General features: G+C 36.9%; 1 protein-coding gene across 2 annotated transcripts in view; it reads right to left on the bottom strand.

Annotated features, from left to right (window-relative positions):
• Window positions 1-267: 267 nt before the first annotated feature.
• GC (GC vitamin D binding protein) overlaps window positions 268-16,077 on the bottom strand; it is a 33,835-nt gene continuing 18,025 nt past the window's right edge. The window contains exons 7-13 of one of the 2 annotated variants that reach the window (XR_014812662.1): window positions 14,686-14,815; window positions 13,452-13,654; window positions 12,601-12,730; window positions 12,056-12,153; window positions 9,784-9,916; window positions 3,837-4,599; window positions 268-2,688 (exon numbers count right to left, since the gene is read on the bottom strand). Coding sequence is in view for 1 of the 2 variants with exons in the window: in XM_003356971.5 (XP_003357019.1) it covers window positions 4,573-4,599; window positions 9,784-9,916; window positions 12,056-12,153; window positions 12,601-12,730; window positions 13,452-13,654; window positions 14,686-14,815 (721 nt within the window). In the remaining variant the exon portion in view is untranslated. The remainder of the gene's footprint in view (window positions 2,689-3,836; window positions 4,600-9,783; window positions 9,917-12,055; window positions 12,154-12,600; window positions 12,731-13,451; window positions 13,655-14,685; window positions 14,816-16,077) is intronic. The other variant, XM_003356971.5, reaches the window with a different exon arrangement.

A 16,077-nucleotide genomic window follows, 5' to 3' on the forward strand; every position in this document is an offset into this window, starting at 1 on the left:
AAACAGATTTTGTCTTTTAAGAAGTGAGCTATTCCAGGCTATTGCTGGTGGAAGGCTGTTAACTTTCCTTAATAGTATGTAGTAAGCCTGAGAAGCAATGGAGCTCAGGGTGTTGGGAATTGCAGAGTGGATGCTTAATCCTCTGAATCTTTGAGAAGGTCACAGAGAGATCTAGAAAAAAGTAGGGGCTGCCTCCCATAGTGTCTTTGTCAAGGTCACAGGAATGGTGCTGAAGATTAAAACATTGTAACATCATGCTCAATAGCGTTTATGGTTTGCATTATATTTCAATTTATTTTATGACAAATTGTTACACTCATCATCATATCAGGATACTGTAACTGATAATAAGCAGGGAGTATCTGGTTTTGCTCAGGTTAGGCTGTCCAATGTCATTCCCAGGGAGGTTCCAGCTCTAGAACAATCTGTGAGAATAACAGAAATAAATGTTAGAACAACAGAGCTAATGGGCAACAATCATCATCCAGCTCAGCAGTTTCATCTAAGGTCATGTTTTTCTGTATAAAGATAGACCTGTCTGGTATAAACCACCTATCCACTATGGCCCACCTGATAGATCCAGTATAAAAAAATGTAAGAAATTTCCAAGATCTGAATATAAAGCCATCGCAGTTATGCCAAAGTATATTACACAGCTTTTTTTTTTCCCCCCTTGGATCTAATGCTGTATGTAACTTTATGATCTATGAGTCTGAATAATTGCCACCAGAGCCACACACGCACACATACAAATAAAGGAGGCAGCAAGCAAGCAAATGCATAGGAGGCCCCTCAGTCATACGACTGAGCTAAGGGTTTGGTACTTATTTCAGTAATGCAGTGTGGGTTTTTATCAAGTCACCTACTGCTTGGTGATGAGGCATATGTCTTGCCCCTCTTCTTTTATAAGACACTACCACAAAGTTTATCATAATTCTGTTTGCACGGTACAAGAAATGCCATCCTTCATTGTCCTCACTGAGTCAATGCTTTGGGGTGAGGATGAGGTGGGACTCTACATTTCCCCCATCTGTTTCTAATAGTAGCTTCCATCCAACCCGATTCTCCAGTGAGAGCCAACGCCTCTATCTGTTAGCAACCCAAGGAACATGAATCATTTCCAATGCTGCAGGAAAAAGAGAACTGGCTGTGTGGGATTTATTAAGAGACAGAAATTCCCCCACTGATGGGACATACCTCTGTGGCCACAGTCAGTTCGGGGGCTAGAAGAAATTGGTCAAAGGGACCAGTAACTGTCAAGATGACAACTCAAGTTTATTAAGACTTGTTGAGTGGAAAACATGAATTGCATGTGTTCCTAAGGATGGGAATTCCTTGAGACAAAAGCTTCAGCTTCAACAAGCTGTTCAAATCCCTAAAGAGGGGTAAGGTTTCACTGAACAATACCTAGCCAGCCAAAGTTGGTTTAATAATTTTAGGAACTGCATCACATTAAATAACATGCCCCTTCTGTCATCTGGAGCATAACTGTTATAGTAAGAAAAATCATAGAAGAAAATGGATATATTCTAGAGTAAAATATGAAGAAAAGGCTGGATAATGAGGGTGGGGGAACAAGTGCTGGATTCAAAGCAGCTCACAACTTGGACCCTTGTTGGGGGGGGGGCAATGCTGCTGATAATCGAGTGAAAACAGGGCTGTCTTAAAAACAACAGAATTCTCCCAGGAACCACAATCTGCTGGCTGTGTTCTGGAAACCTAGAATTTTTAGGTTGTGGCGTCATTATTTCTAGATGTCAGGTGTCCCATGCCCACAGCCTCATGGGCAAGGTATACTTTGCTCTTTCAAAGCCACATAACCGCTTCTGATATAACAACCCTTTATAATTGCAGATAGTGACTATAATAAATAGGCAGTGCATAAAATCAAGTTCAAAAGAATCAATACATGTTGTTGACGCACATGGAAGGATTATGAGAGTGATTTTTTGGGGGGCTCTCTTCCAGAGGATCAAAATGTTTCAATGGCCAAACAATTGAGTGATGCAGAAATTGAAGGACTGATTAAGGCCATAGAAAAAATAATTGACTTATATGAGAGAGACAAAAAAAACTTGCTGTAGAGCATGAAGTTAATGATTAGAACCAGAGGAATCTTCATTAATAGTCACTAAAAGAAAAAAAACTGTTTACCTGTTGACTTAATTAGCATTAAAAGTATTTCTGAAAGTTGTTAGGTTAAAAAAAACTCTTAATCCATCAAAATAATGTCACCTCTCCTTTTCTTAAAATACCCTCTTTTTCAATATATTCACATTCTTTCAGCTTCCAGAGACTGAAAGAATATGAGTATACATAAGACACCAAGAAAATGCACTGAGTTCCTAGAGAACAGTATAAGCCAGTGAAAACAAACCCAAGGTTGAAGTTATCACATAGCTTTCCAAACAACCCTGAATCTTATTAAAGCTAGAGATACCTTGGAGGGTGGGAGGTGAGGTAACTGTTGTATATTCGGGTTTTAACTCAGTAGTGATTACATGTAGATTGAGAAAGGGAGACTGGATTAATTTAAACGAGGAGAAAGGATCATTTCAGCAGCAACAGAGACCACACACTATTTATAACTCTAGAATATTTACAATCAAGTAACTTGGCTTTTAACTTTTTTAAAAATTTTATGGCCATACCTGTGGCATACGGAAGCTTCCCCACCAGGGGTTGAATCTGAGCTGCAGCTGTGGCAATGCTGGGTCCTTAACACACTGCCTGGGCTGGAGATTGAACCGGTGCCTCTGCAGCAACTTGAGCCACAGAAGTTGGATTCTTAACCCACTGTTGCTACAGTGCGAACTCTGGCTTTTAATTTTTTAATCAAGGAATAATTGCTATAACAAATGAGTTGCAGGTATGGCTTTTAGCATTTTTTCCCCCCAGAAATTATTCAGTGAACTTACTTTCTTTCCCTTTAGGACTTTGCTAGTATGATTGCTGCTACTTTCTGGGAATTTCCTGTGTATCATATTATAATCATTCCTACGATGCTGAGCAGTATATATTAGGATTTTCTTCACCCAAAAAAGGAAACTGAGCTTTTGGGAGTGCAAGCAACTTGCTCAAGTTCACAAACATAGATACATGGGGGTGGGGTGGGGAATTCTAATCCCAATTGGGTGGTTCCCAAAATGAGTTTCTTTGATCACTCCCATTGTACTGTCTCTTAGAATGTCAATTTTCTTTACTCTTTCTCATGATTCAGATGGTTGATAGTTGAAAGCTTAAATATGGTGAAATGATTTAATGTCATTAGTCAATGGCTTTTGCTGACAGATCATTTTGGGGAAAGTCAGTAAGTTGGCAAAATTAAAACTTTATATCATTGAAAGGCCTCAGTTCAATTAATATCTGAGATAAACCAAAACCATAATTTAAAAAAATCTAAAAACATCATTAAAAAAATCTTGGCAGTATCTCTTAAAATACAATTAAGTCTGGAGAGAATTTTTGAATAAATGTGCAGAGTTGAAGTCACCTTCAGTTTAAAAAGAGAGGAATGTCTGAAATATTTTATACCTTTAACATCTTCATCAGACATTTTAAAATGGGCAAAAATGCAATATCAAAGAAAGTGATAACATTTCAGCAGTGATTTAATTTGAGGAATGCCTCGGGGTTCTCCTTGTGGCTCAGTGGAAAGGAATCCGACTAGGAACCATGAGACTGCGGGTTTGATCCCTGGCCTCGCTCAGGGGGTTAAGGATCTGGTGTTGCCCTGAGCTATGGTGTAGGTTGCAGATGCAGCTCGAATCTGGCATTGCTGTGGCTCTGGTGTAGGCTGGCAGCTGGAGCTCTGACTCAACCCCTAGCCTGGGAACCTCCATATGGCGTGAGTGTGGCCCTAAAAAAAAAAAAAAAAGGCAAAAAATAATAATACTAATTTGAGGAATGCCTTTTTTTTTCTCCTGTGAATTCTGCTGTGTTTAAGACTTGATGGAGTCTATCTTTACACATTTTGTTTTTATCTATTGAATGCATCAAAATTCTTGAAACGTGGAGTTCCCATCGTGGCACAAGGGAAACATATCTGAACCGTGAGGTTGTGGGTTCAGTCCCTGGCCTCGATCAGTGGGTTAAGGATCTGGCATTGCTATGAGCTGTGGTGTAGGTCACAGACATGGCTCAGATCTGATGTTGCTGAGGCTGTGTTGTAGACCAGCAGCTGTAGCTTTGATTGACCCCTAGCCTGGGAACATCCATATGCCACAAATGCAGCCCTGAAAAGCACCCCCCCCCAAAAAAATATTGAAATGATCTCTATGCAGTTGTTACTTAGATGTGAAGTTATGATGGATATGGTACCAGGCCGTGGATATGGATTCTAGTCCTAAATATATCAGAAGTTGGTTGGGTAATACTTGTATAAGCTCCTTGATGTTGCCATATGCTTAATATTAAAATCTCAAAAATGAGTTTGACTAGATAATAGGTAGAATAGATACCTTGGAAAAAAGTCTCCTTCCCATTATGATTTTAAAAAAACATTGTACAAACCTGAATTCTTTTGCTGCCTTTTAAAAACTACTTACCTAAAATGATACACATGCAGCAGGACTATAGGGTATTCATTTCAGCATCAATCTGAAAGAAAAAAAGTCATTTGAATTATGAAGTATTTTGTTTGCAGACTAGTAGATCATGCAGAAGGTGTAAACAATTTTAGTCTTATTTGGAGGAAAAGATTCTTAGCAAATGCAGTTTTATGTTGAACTTTTTATTGATCATCCTTCGCATTTATTTTTTTATACTATCCCTGCCCTTGAAGTGTTTACAGTGTTCCAGCACAAATAGACAAGGAAAAAAATGACAAAAATTACTATGTGCCAATTATTGGGTGTGAACAGAATATTAGGAATAATCGAAGAGCTTGAGTGCCAGGGAAGGATTCCCAGGGGAGGTGATGTCTAAATTGAATCTTAAAGCTTGATAAAAGATTTAGCCAGGTTATAGAATACAGATAGGGCCATCTGGGATGTTATGTACAAAAGCCTGGAAGTAAGAGTGAGTTTAATGTACTTAAACAACTGTAAATAGTTTAAGAAACCAGAAGTAATTATCAAAGGGTCCACATTCTTTGATTAAAACAACAAATAAGAAAAATGAACTGGACTTAAATTTAGAAGTAATCGAGAACAGTTAGAGTGTTAGCCTGTTTGGGGCTTTACAAGGTTATTTTGCCCTCAGTGGAGACAGGATTAGGTGTGAAGTGGGGGGGAGGGGTAAGACTGGAGATGGGAGATCAGCTTGGGAGGTTGTAATCCGAGTAGAAGGCTGCCTAAATTTAAGTACTGATTATGTAGAAGACAGGTATCTACTGAGAGGTTGAGGAGTTAGAATTGATAAGATTTGGAATTTAGGTGAATGTATATAGAAAAGAAGAAATCATGGGTCACTGTTTCCATTTTGGATAATGGGTGAATGGTGGTGATGTTTATAAACTCGGGAAATAAGAAAAGAGAAGGTTTTAAGGGGAAGACTTTAGGTATGTTGAGTTGGAATTTCTTGCATGACAAGAGAACCCCCTGGTCAACTGGATAAAAGTCTTTGTGCTGAGGGCAGAGATCCTGGCTGGAGGTAGAGGTCTGAAGGTTAAAGGTGTATCCACGGATGCAAACACTTAGGGAAAATGTAATGTTATGGAAAGTGAAAAAGATCAAGGAAAAACTCTAGAAAACATAGAAATTTAGGGGATAATAAAAATAATATGAAAGAGTGAGAGGGGAAGAATCATAGAAGAACAAAAGGTAGAATGTAATAATACAGATGACAAAGTTGCTTTAAGAAGAATAAACTTAAGGTTGTTAAGTGTTTTGCAGCAAGGGCTGCTAAGATAAGGATTGAAAAATGTTTATTAGATTTAGCAAGAAGATTTTGGTGTGACTCTGTCATTAGTGGTATGGTACTATCAGGAGGCATACTGCAACAGGTAGAGGAATTAGTAGGAGATGTGAGAAATGAGAGTATATTCTGTTCTTTCAAGAATCTTGACTGTGGAGTTCCTATTGCTGCTCGGTGGTAACAAACCCCGACTAGCATCCACAAGGATGTGGGTTTGATCCTTGGCCTCACTCAATGAGTTAAGGATCCGGCATTGCTGTGGCCGTGGTGTAGGCCTGCAGCTGCAGCTCTGATTCAACCCCTACCCTGGGAATTTCCATAGGTAGTGGGTGTGACCCTAAAAAAAGGAAAAAGAAAAAATTGGCTATAAGGGGACAAGAAAGAAAAGGAGTTATGGAGTAGTGTCTAAAGTATCTTAAGATCAGGAGGTGAATATATATTAGAACCATTAAGAAGTGATTGTTCAAACAAAAGAGTTTAATGAAAAAAGATTTCAAGGAAGTGGGATGAATGGAATTCAGAGTAATACTATTGACCTGTTATCATTTTTGCTGTTTTAACAATTTGGGATTTTCTGTCAAAATATAGTCTTCTGGTATTGCTATTTGTCATTATTAGCTAACTTAGCACTGAAGTCTGACAGTGACATGGCATGAGAGTAACAGACCCATATGAAATAAACTCATGATTCCCCTAACATCATATAACCTCTGTGTATCTCAATCCATCTGCAAAAGGGGAATTAAAATGGTCCCTATATTAAATTTAAAATTAAACAGTTAAAATTGTTTTAGATCATTTCGCAAATACATGTAAAACTATTATTCTGTTTAATAAATACTAAAGGCTTAATAAATGACATTGAAGATCATAAAATCTACTTATACTGAAAGATGTAAGGAAGTTTTTCCTGAAGTATGAGAGAGAGAGAGAGTGTGTGTGTGTGTATAAGAAGGGACAGGATGAAAAAGAGTTTCTTCTTGGCCCAGCTTCTCTTGGCCTTTGGCATTTGACTGTTTTTCGAAATTTTAATGATCAACTCCCAGTGTATAACAGTGGCTTTCTGAAAACTTTGGAAAATCCTAATTGATGCCCACTAGCACTCTGTTGGGACATCTTAGGGATAACAGAGTCATGAGTTTTTTCAGAAGAATGAATACGTATGCCCTGTCTGAATGATGGAGACAAAAAAAAAAAAAAATCTAATCTAATTTTGCAACCGTAAGTTCTTCTGCAGTCAATAGGCTCTATGGAATAATAACAATAATAATAAACCAGTTCTGAGTGCCATGGTAAAACCAGAAGAAAATTAACACTGATTACTCTATTTCCTGGGCATTTTGACACCAGGGTGAGGGAGGGTAGGGGTAGATTACTCTGTAATGAACAGGGCTGAATTAGCATGGTTCAGAGGTCCCTTCTACTACTCTTTGAGTGACTGTGCCAAGTGTATTGAGGATGGCAGGTAAAGCTGGATCCCTGGATATAAATGACTTGACAGTGCATGCAGTGGGTAAATGGGACAAATATTCACACCTAGCACTGAGAACTGAAATGGATGCTATTCTAACAGATTTTGTCCTAACCTGAGGTCCGAAAGCAGAGGTGAGCTTGCTTACCTCACTAGAGAACTAATGCAGAAAGACACTCAGAAAGGCTAACAAACACCAGAGGGTCTAACTCCAGAGGATTTCAATCAAATGTTCATGAGTATCTCAACTCCATTCATCTCCCTCTTCTTTAGAAATTACTGAAGGTTTGACTGCTCAGCAGCAGCACTGTTATAAATTTACTGGTTATAAAGCAAGAAAATAGAACATTATAAAACTGCATTTTCATGTTGTTGAAGATCAAGTTTTCAAATGGCAGTATGTTATAATGAAAAATACACTGAAAAGCAAATCAGAGGTGAAAAGGAAGAGGCTTGCTGGAAGGAGGCAAGTGTGTCATGCATAAAGCTCAGTTTGTCTTGTACAAGGTCAAAAAGGAAAATGTGGGAGTTCCCTGGCGGCCTGGTAGTTAAGAATCTGGCATTGTCACTGCTGTGGTGTGGGTTGATCCCTGGCTCAGGAACTTCTGCATAGTGCACCAATACCATCCCACCAACTCCCGGCCAAAAGCCAAAAACAAAATGTGTATATGTGGATGAATGGATAAAGGGACTGGGGATGGATTACAAAGGTGGTATTTTTGACAGAATGTTAAAAAAAAAAAAAAAAAAAGTAGACTTTTTCTTCCCTTAATGACAGAATGAGAGCCTGAGAGCAAATTCTGCTAGTAGAAAACACCTTCTAGATAGGTGACTTTTTTTTTTTTTCTTTTGGGGAGGGCAACCTAAATCTAGCTGTTATGTTACACAAAGCCACTTGGTAGTAAAGGAGGGAACTACTCTATTTGCTTTATGCTAGATGTTTCAACACTGATAATGACCAAAATATCTTAATACAAGTTTTTCTGTTTCTGTGTAGAATCTCATTTGTTGAGGATTTTAATGAAAAATGAACATGGTCTATTTCTCAGCAGAATTTAAAGAATAGGCTTTTATTTTATTCTTTATGTGGAATTCTTTACAAATTGTTACAACGTTGGCAAATAGGTTTGGGACTGGCATGCATAGGTTGAAATTGGAGGAGAAATCATAATTTCCAAGGGTATAAAGAAGAAAAATGGACAATGGGACATACTTCAATTTGTTAGATGTAAGACTTTATTAGGTGCTACATGGCGAAAAAAAAATCTCACTAAAATATTAAAATCCTGAGTTAATTTGGAGGCATAATGCAAGACAAAGCATAAAACTTCACTAAATAGTAAGAGAATTGGTAGGCATCATAATCCATGACTTATATAGCAAACAAAAATTTTCAGTCTAACTTTTTAAAAGCCTCATATAAAATAGCCTCTATTGAGAATGAAATAAAGATGTTTTCTAGTTGGTAAAGAAAGCCTGACTACATTCAGTAGAAATTGAGGGAATATCATGGTTCACAAAAATGTTTTCATAAATGAAGCTACCCAGTAGTAAAATAGTTACCTCTGGGAGAAAGTAAATTGACTACAAACATTTAAATAGAGGCTGATTGATCTATGGAAAGACTTGAGTGAAAAATCACACTAAATGACCTTATGGTTTCCTTCTAACACAGAAATTTCATGAGTTTTTTTTTTTTAAGTTATTAGACATTTTCAAATGTGCTGTAATAGAATAGTAGAAATGGAATAGAAAAACAAAATACTAAAATGAAACCAAGCTTCACTGCTTCCATGGTTTAAAGTGACACAAATTCATGTAAATTCTTAAAATTCTGTAGCTTATAGAAAATGACTTCTAATTGGTGTTAAATCATTGACTTAACTAGTTTTAACTTTTACACTATAATTAAGTTATCTTGATGTAAAAACACAAAAATGAAGGGTCAAAAATGGATCATAACTGCTTCTTTCCCATCCTATGACAACATAACAATAGCACGATCCAGTCGAAAGGAGTACAACTTAATATCATGAGCTTTAGAAAGAGGTGAGCTAAAGAAGAAACTATTTTGCTACAGCATCGAGTTGTTCTTAACTCTGCCTTATATTCCAGCATAGAATGGGTGAGACATCAAAATTCTTGGAATTGTCACTAATATCCTCAAATTAGCCAGAAAGTGAAATGAAATATTTATCTTGGGTGTGTGTGTGTGTGTGTGTGTGTGTGTGTGTGTGTGTGTGTGTGTGAGAGAGAGAGAGAGAGACACTATTCTAAACAGCAAAATGACTGCTGGAGAATGATGAGTCAAGTGGAGCTGTGAACAAATGGGTTCACTGCATCTAAAAAGGGCAAGAAAACATTTGCCCATGAATAGGACAGGCAATCAGTAACAAATGAGTAAATCTAAGTTCTCTATACTATGCATTGATAAGTAGATGGTTCCATCTTCTTACCTCTGAATCACAGTAGAGGGGAGGTGAGTTTATGGAACAGCACTTGGAGGCAAAGTCTGAGCGCTTCTTAACCAGCTCTTCGAGTTCTGTCTCTGTGGCGTCAGGCCATTTTCCTCTTAGTCGCTCTGCCAGTCTGAAAGGTCAATTTTGTGTAAGGTTTTATTCAGTGTATTTTATAAACACGTCTACTGCAAAATGACAGCTACTTCAAATACCTTGCAACAAACAAAAAATCATTGCCCTTCTTAAGAAAACTCTTAGCTATGGAATGATTTTTTTTTTGTGTGTGTGCCTCAGTTTGAGATTAGAAAGTGAAATCTATGTCTCTTTAGACCATGGAAGTGAATCGAACTTGAATTCCAGCCTCTTTCCTTTCATTTGCTCCATACATCAGTCAACACGGGGGACTTCCTCCTCTATTTTCCTTTCATCTTCTCTCCAGTTCTGTATTTCAAACCCTTCAAAGAATACTTCCCTTGCAAAACTTTGTATTTTCTCTGATATTTTATATACCTTCCCCCTCAGTTCGCCTACTTCTCAACTATCTGTGCCGGAAAATGCAAACAAGGTCAGAGACTTCGGTTCTTGTTTGCAGCTCCACAAACAAGATTAACTAACATTTCATCTTAGTGTCCAGGTGGTGCCAGGATTGAATTCTCCTGATTCTCTCCCAGCTGGAATGGTCTGTGATACTGGTGGCTCTCTAACCTCATGACAGATAACTCAGCCTGATTTTATGACTTTCTCTGAGACATACTTGCTGGCCCAGCAGTGCCCATTGGGAAGTAGTAGAGACCCAAACTTCTCTGGAGTTGGGATTAGCAAGGTGGATGCTAAAAAAAGATGAGAGGATGAGAGAGACTAGCTTACTTACTAAAGCATTACTGAGAGAGTTGGTCCCAGCTGGGAAGGAAAGCAAGTCAGACCAGAAAGAACTCAGAAGACAGAGAAAGGGGATGTGTGGGATTTTTCTGTTTGCTAGTTTTTTTGTGTGTGTTTATCTCTTCCCTCCCCCCTCCCCCACCCCCAGGCTGCACCCATGGCATATGGAAGTTTCCAGGTCAGGGGTCAAATGGGAGCTGAGGCTGCTGGCCTAAGCCACAGCTCATAACAATGCTGAATCCTTAACCCACTGAGCAAGGGCAGAGATGGAACCCACATCCTTATGGGTACTATTTGGATTCGTCACCACTGAGCCACAATGTTACCTCCATGTGTGTGGATTTTAAATACCTACACTACTTCAATCTTCTCAACTTTCAAAGCCCTTTATCAGTTCTAATGCATTAAGATTTTAATGTATAGAGATGATATAAATTATCACTCAATTGACCCATATAACACTAGAGTTTGAAACCATTGGCTGAGAACTTACTCTTGCATTATCTGCAACATTGTACTATATACTGTCTCCATAATATTAATTATACAATTTCCTGGTAACTGGGAGATAACCTTCTTGAACTTCAAGCTTTCATAGTTTTCCTTTTTGAGCTTTGTTACAGTAGACTTCACAAAGAGTCACTGAAGAAGGTGTCCTACTTTGGGATTCTTTAGAAAGGTTTTTTATGGAGTTCCATTTGTACTGACTTGAGATCTATGTTGTGCAAGATGATCTGAAATGGATCTAAGAAATTAATGAAGTTGGGAATGACATGATCTTATCAACAGATATTTTCTGGAAGCTAGTAAAACTTTCGTTATTGTGGCCTATTAGTGTTAATATCCATTTATAAAGAAATGCTTCCTTCTTCAACTTGAGAAAAATGAGTATTGGAGAAAAATGAGTATTGTACATTATTGATTAACAATTCTGTTTTTAACTTATAAAGAATACCTGCTGGTGCTAGGTGATACTATATTTGAAAGTTTGGGCTGTCTTCTTAGATAATACACTATGAAGTTAATATTTTTCAGCAGTTTTTTTAGTTTCTCAGTTATGTGACATCTATAGATAATTTTATGGCAAGAATGTTGATTATGGGCTAAATTTATCTTTTTTGAATCAAATTCCTGTGGATTTTATCATTTATATTTTTTGTGGCTGTGTTCTAATCGATCTCTTGGTGGATATACATGACTTTTTTTTCCCTCAAAATAGAGCTCATTTTTTTCTTAGATACTAGATTGACTACTCTTTAAAACTCTTAATTGCATCTCCTCTTTTTATTCCTCATTTAGCACATCTTAAGTCTTCAACTATGCTTCAAACCACACTGCTGGGCTACTTTGTTGATTAATTTGGAAGAAACAGCCAGAATAAGTCCCTTACTTTTTCTTGTACTCAGTAAATGTATTTTCTGAATAATCCGCACATAGTTCTTGTCCCTTTTCAATGAAAGAAGATAGTTCCTTCTTAAATTGAGGGCCCTGCATTAAAAAAAAATAATAATAATTACATAACTATTTTTCTTAAAACACTTTTCAGGGAGGCATTAAATCAGAATTCCATGCAATTTATCAATATGAGTATTTATTCTCTACATACATCAGATATTGGCTAACATTTCTATACAAGGCAGATAGTAAAAATTTTGGGCTTTGTAAGTGCTATACACTCTGTTGTAACGATTCACCTGTTATGATGGCACAAAAGCAGCCATACACAATGAGTGGGACTGTGTTCCAATGAAACTTTGAGCCCTGAAGTTGGAGCTTGACATAGTTTTCATGTGTAATGAAATAATATTTTTAGATCACTTAAAAATGTAAGACCATTCTTAGATGACAGGCACCAGGCCACATTTGGCCCATGAGCTGCTGTTGTCAAGCCTTGATCAATACCGAGGCTGATAAAGAAAATGTAGCAAATTGTACCTTAGCTTTAAAACAGGCGGTAGAGTCTTCAGAGTGGCAGCATTCATCAAGGCTTTTCAGGGTTGGCTCAAGTATTTTACTGAGGAATACTTCTGGAATGTGGGTCTTCCTACTCAGTTCAAATATATACCTGGCATGAGAGAGAAAGGAGATAACGCTCTTTCACATAAGTAGATTTGTGTATGCATGTCACATTTTGAAATTTGATGTCTATTATTATGGCAGAACACTAGGCTTCATTAAAAATAAAAGGTTTAACTACAACTGACTCCAAATCAACAGACTTTAAGTGAGAATCAATATGCTCATTGAAACACAAGTTATTAATAAATGCTTTGCAACTATTATGACTAGTTAACTTGACTAAATTAAAATTCTATGTGTACTACATAAACACAAATATTTATGTATAAACAGATCTACTTCAAGCACATATAGAACTGTCATTTGTGCAATACAATGGACCCTATGTAAAGCATCAGGTAGTACCTCAAGTGGCTTTTCTGTGAAAGTAGTTAGTATAAATCCATTCATTGCTCATCCCATTCTTTATGCATTTATAAAAACAATGAGTATTTAAACAAAGGTACATTAATTTCAGTCCAAATTCAGCCTAAATTCACTCTGAATACTGGTAATTTTTTCAGGTATGTTAATTGAGAAATATTTTTATACTGTGGGTAGGCGCATACTTATAGTATATGCAGCTCAGTGCACACAACTTGTGTATTTTAGTTTTAGTGGGAAGAAAACCGATAAAGACTTAACATTTCCTTCCATTTTAATCTGTCACTTAATGCCAGTGAATATCAATAATGCCAGTGAATATTAATTAGATCAACATGACTTACTGATCCAGGACTTTGGGGTTTCCTTTATCACACACATCTTTGTTTGTGGGCAACTTGACATCTGGAAGCTCAGGTCTTGGGGCAGCTGGCATGAAGTAAGTGCATATAAAAATGTCCATGGGTGTTTTTTCTTGACAACAGTCCGTAAACTTAGAGTTCTTTGAGGATAAGTTGTCACAGATTTTTACTGTGTATTCGGGCAGCTACAAAAGCAATTGTGAGTTTGTACACTGTTAGTTTCTTAGTTGGCCTAATTAAAAATAAGGAAGGCGTACCTAGGCTGACAAGCCCTGGCATAATGTAGATAAAATCAGTGTGAAGGCTCTTAAAAAAAATACGTTGGTAGAATGTTTGCATAAGGAAATTTGTTAACATGTACTCAAAGCCTTAAAAGTATACAATCTGATTTCTAAGACTTTACTCTCAAAATAACTGTCTTCCCTTTAACCATAATTATCAGGCTATGAAGGGCAGCATTGCTTAACATATTAAACTGAAACAACATAAATCCTAAAAGAGGACTGGTTACATAAAAATATGGTATATTTATTTGCAAATAAATTCAGTATAAACAATAGATGTCTATGGTGGAGTCCTACTTAACTATTGTAAGTCAGGCTATAGAAAAATACCTAAGGACACAGACATATTTTCTTAATGGAAAAAGACCAGGTAACATAAAGTATTTCTAAAAGAGGTCCACAGACTCACAGTGATCTTTAAAATAATAGTTGACATTTGTATCTACCTGAAAGGATTATATAATTATACAAATTAAAAAAGGTGAACAAATTGATGGCTATAAAATTTAAATGGATATAATAAAGATATTAGAAACTCTTAATAATACAATGGCTGCAGTGTTGTCCAATAGAACTTGTGATGATGAACGATCTCTATCTGTACTAATATTACTGAGCATTTGAATTGTGGCTGGTGTTACTGAAGAAATGAAGTTGAATTAACTTGAACTTAAGCATATATGGCTAGTGGATACTGTGTTGAGCTGTGCAGGTGGAGTGAGGTCTCACAAATCAGAATCTTGTCCTTGTGCATAGACTTTGCGTGCTTTCAGATTATTGATCCTTGCTAACCTTCTGTTTCATCGTCTATAAAACTAAGTTAACATTATATTTAAATTACATAGGATTCATTGGGATAATGCATGTAAAAAGCAGCTTAGGAGAGTGCCTGCTACTCAGTATGTGGCCCATGAGGGTGATGACTTTCTTACCTCCTTGGCCATGCAGTCCTCAGAGGCAGAGTCACAGCATTTGGAGAGGATTGTGGCAACATCTTCAGCCAGTGGCAAAACATCCTCCAAATTCGCAGTAGGCACTTTTTGGGCTAATTTTATGAGATGGCTGAACAGTTAAAAATGAAGTGTTAGTTTACCCACATTCTCAGTTGTCCTGGTTTCATTAGAAACAAATACAATTTGGAGGAATAACACCATAGTTTCAACTCTTTGTCCTCAACAGCTGCATAGAGCACATCAGCTATGCAATGGATCTTGGGGGCAGAAGTCACTATTCAAAATTCAGTCATTCCCAGTCTTTTCATATTTTCAGTTCTGATACATAGCTTCTACTCTGGCCAGATGTACACAGTTGAAGCATGCTTTTAAAATGTTAGATCTAATAGAGCAATAAAAAAGAAAGCACTAATGTCTATGCAATTTTGTGTTTTGGTGGCTTCTCATGGTCTTTAAAAAAGTTTTCCTATCTTCATTTAGAAATTAAAGATAAAAGGAATAATCAAGACCTACAGCCCTAGACTACAGAGTTAATGTAAATGTTGATGTTTTGGTATATTAGCCTGAGTATTTTGAGTCTTACAAGGTATTTTTAAAATATTATGCTCTGCTATTCTACTCACCTATTTGCTCCTTTCACTTAATATATCACGAATAAGTTATATATAAAATTCTTTTTAACTTGTGGCAAAAAAACACATAAAATTGGCCATCTCAACCATTTTAAAATGTATGGTTCAGTAATGTCAAGTATATTTACTTTTATATAACAGATCTCTAGAAATTTATCCTACAAAATTGACACTCTATGTCCATTAAATTCTCCCCCCTTTCCACTGCTTCACCCTCATTCCTTAGCAAGCAATTGCCTTTTTGCTTTCTGTTTCAATGACTTTTATTTTAGATATTCCATGTGAGTAAAATCATACAGTATTTGTTGTTCTGTGACTGCTTGTTTTGCATAACATAATATCCTCAGTGTTTATCCATGTTGTAGCATGTAACAGGAAGTTTTTAAAGGCTGCATGAAATATATATATTATATGCTTATACCATACTTTCCATTTATCAGTCAATGGACATATAAGTTGCTTCCACCTCTGGCTATTGTGAATAATGCTGCAGTTAACACGGATGCGCAAATATCTCCTTAAGATTCCACTTTGACTTTCTCTGGAAATATATGTGGAAATGAGATTGCTGGATAATTTGGCAACTGAATTTTTAAATGTTTGAAGAACCTTCATACTGTCATAGTGGCTGCATCATTTTGCGTTCCCATCAGTAGTGCATAGGGATTCCAATTTCTCCATATCTTTGCCAACACTCATCTTGTGTTCTTTTGGTACTGACTATCCTAACGGCTGTGAG

The sequence above is a fragment of the Sus scrofa genome, chromosome 8 (genome assembly GCF_054392235.1).
Source record: "Sus scrofa isolate SSC_HxYL_T2T_F1_AM1 chromosome 8, Sscrofa_HxYL_maternal_Yorkshire_Landrace_v2.0, whole genome shotgun sequence".
Taxonomy (NCBI): Eukaryota; Metazoa; Chordata; class Mammalia; order Artiodactyla; family Suidae; genus Sus; species Sus scrofa.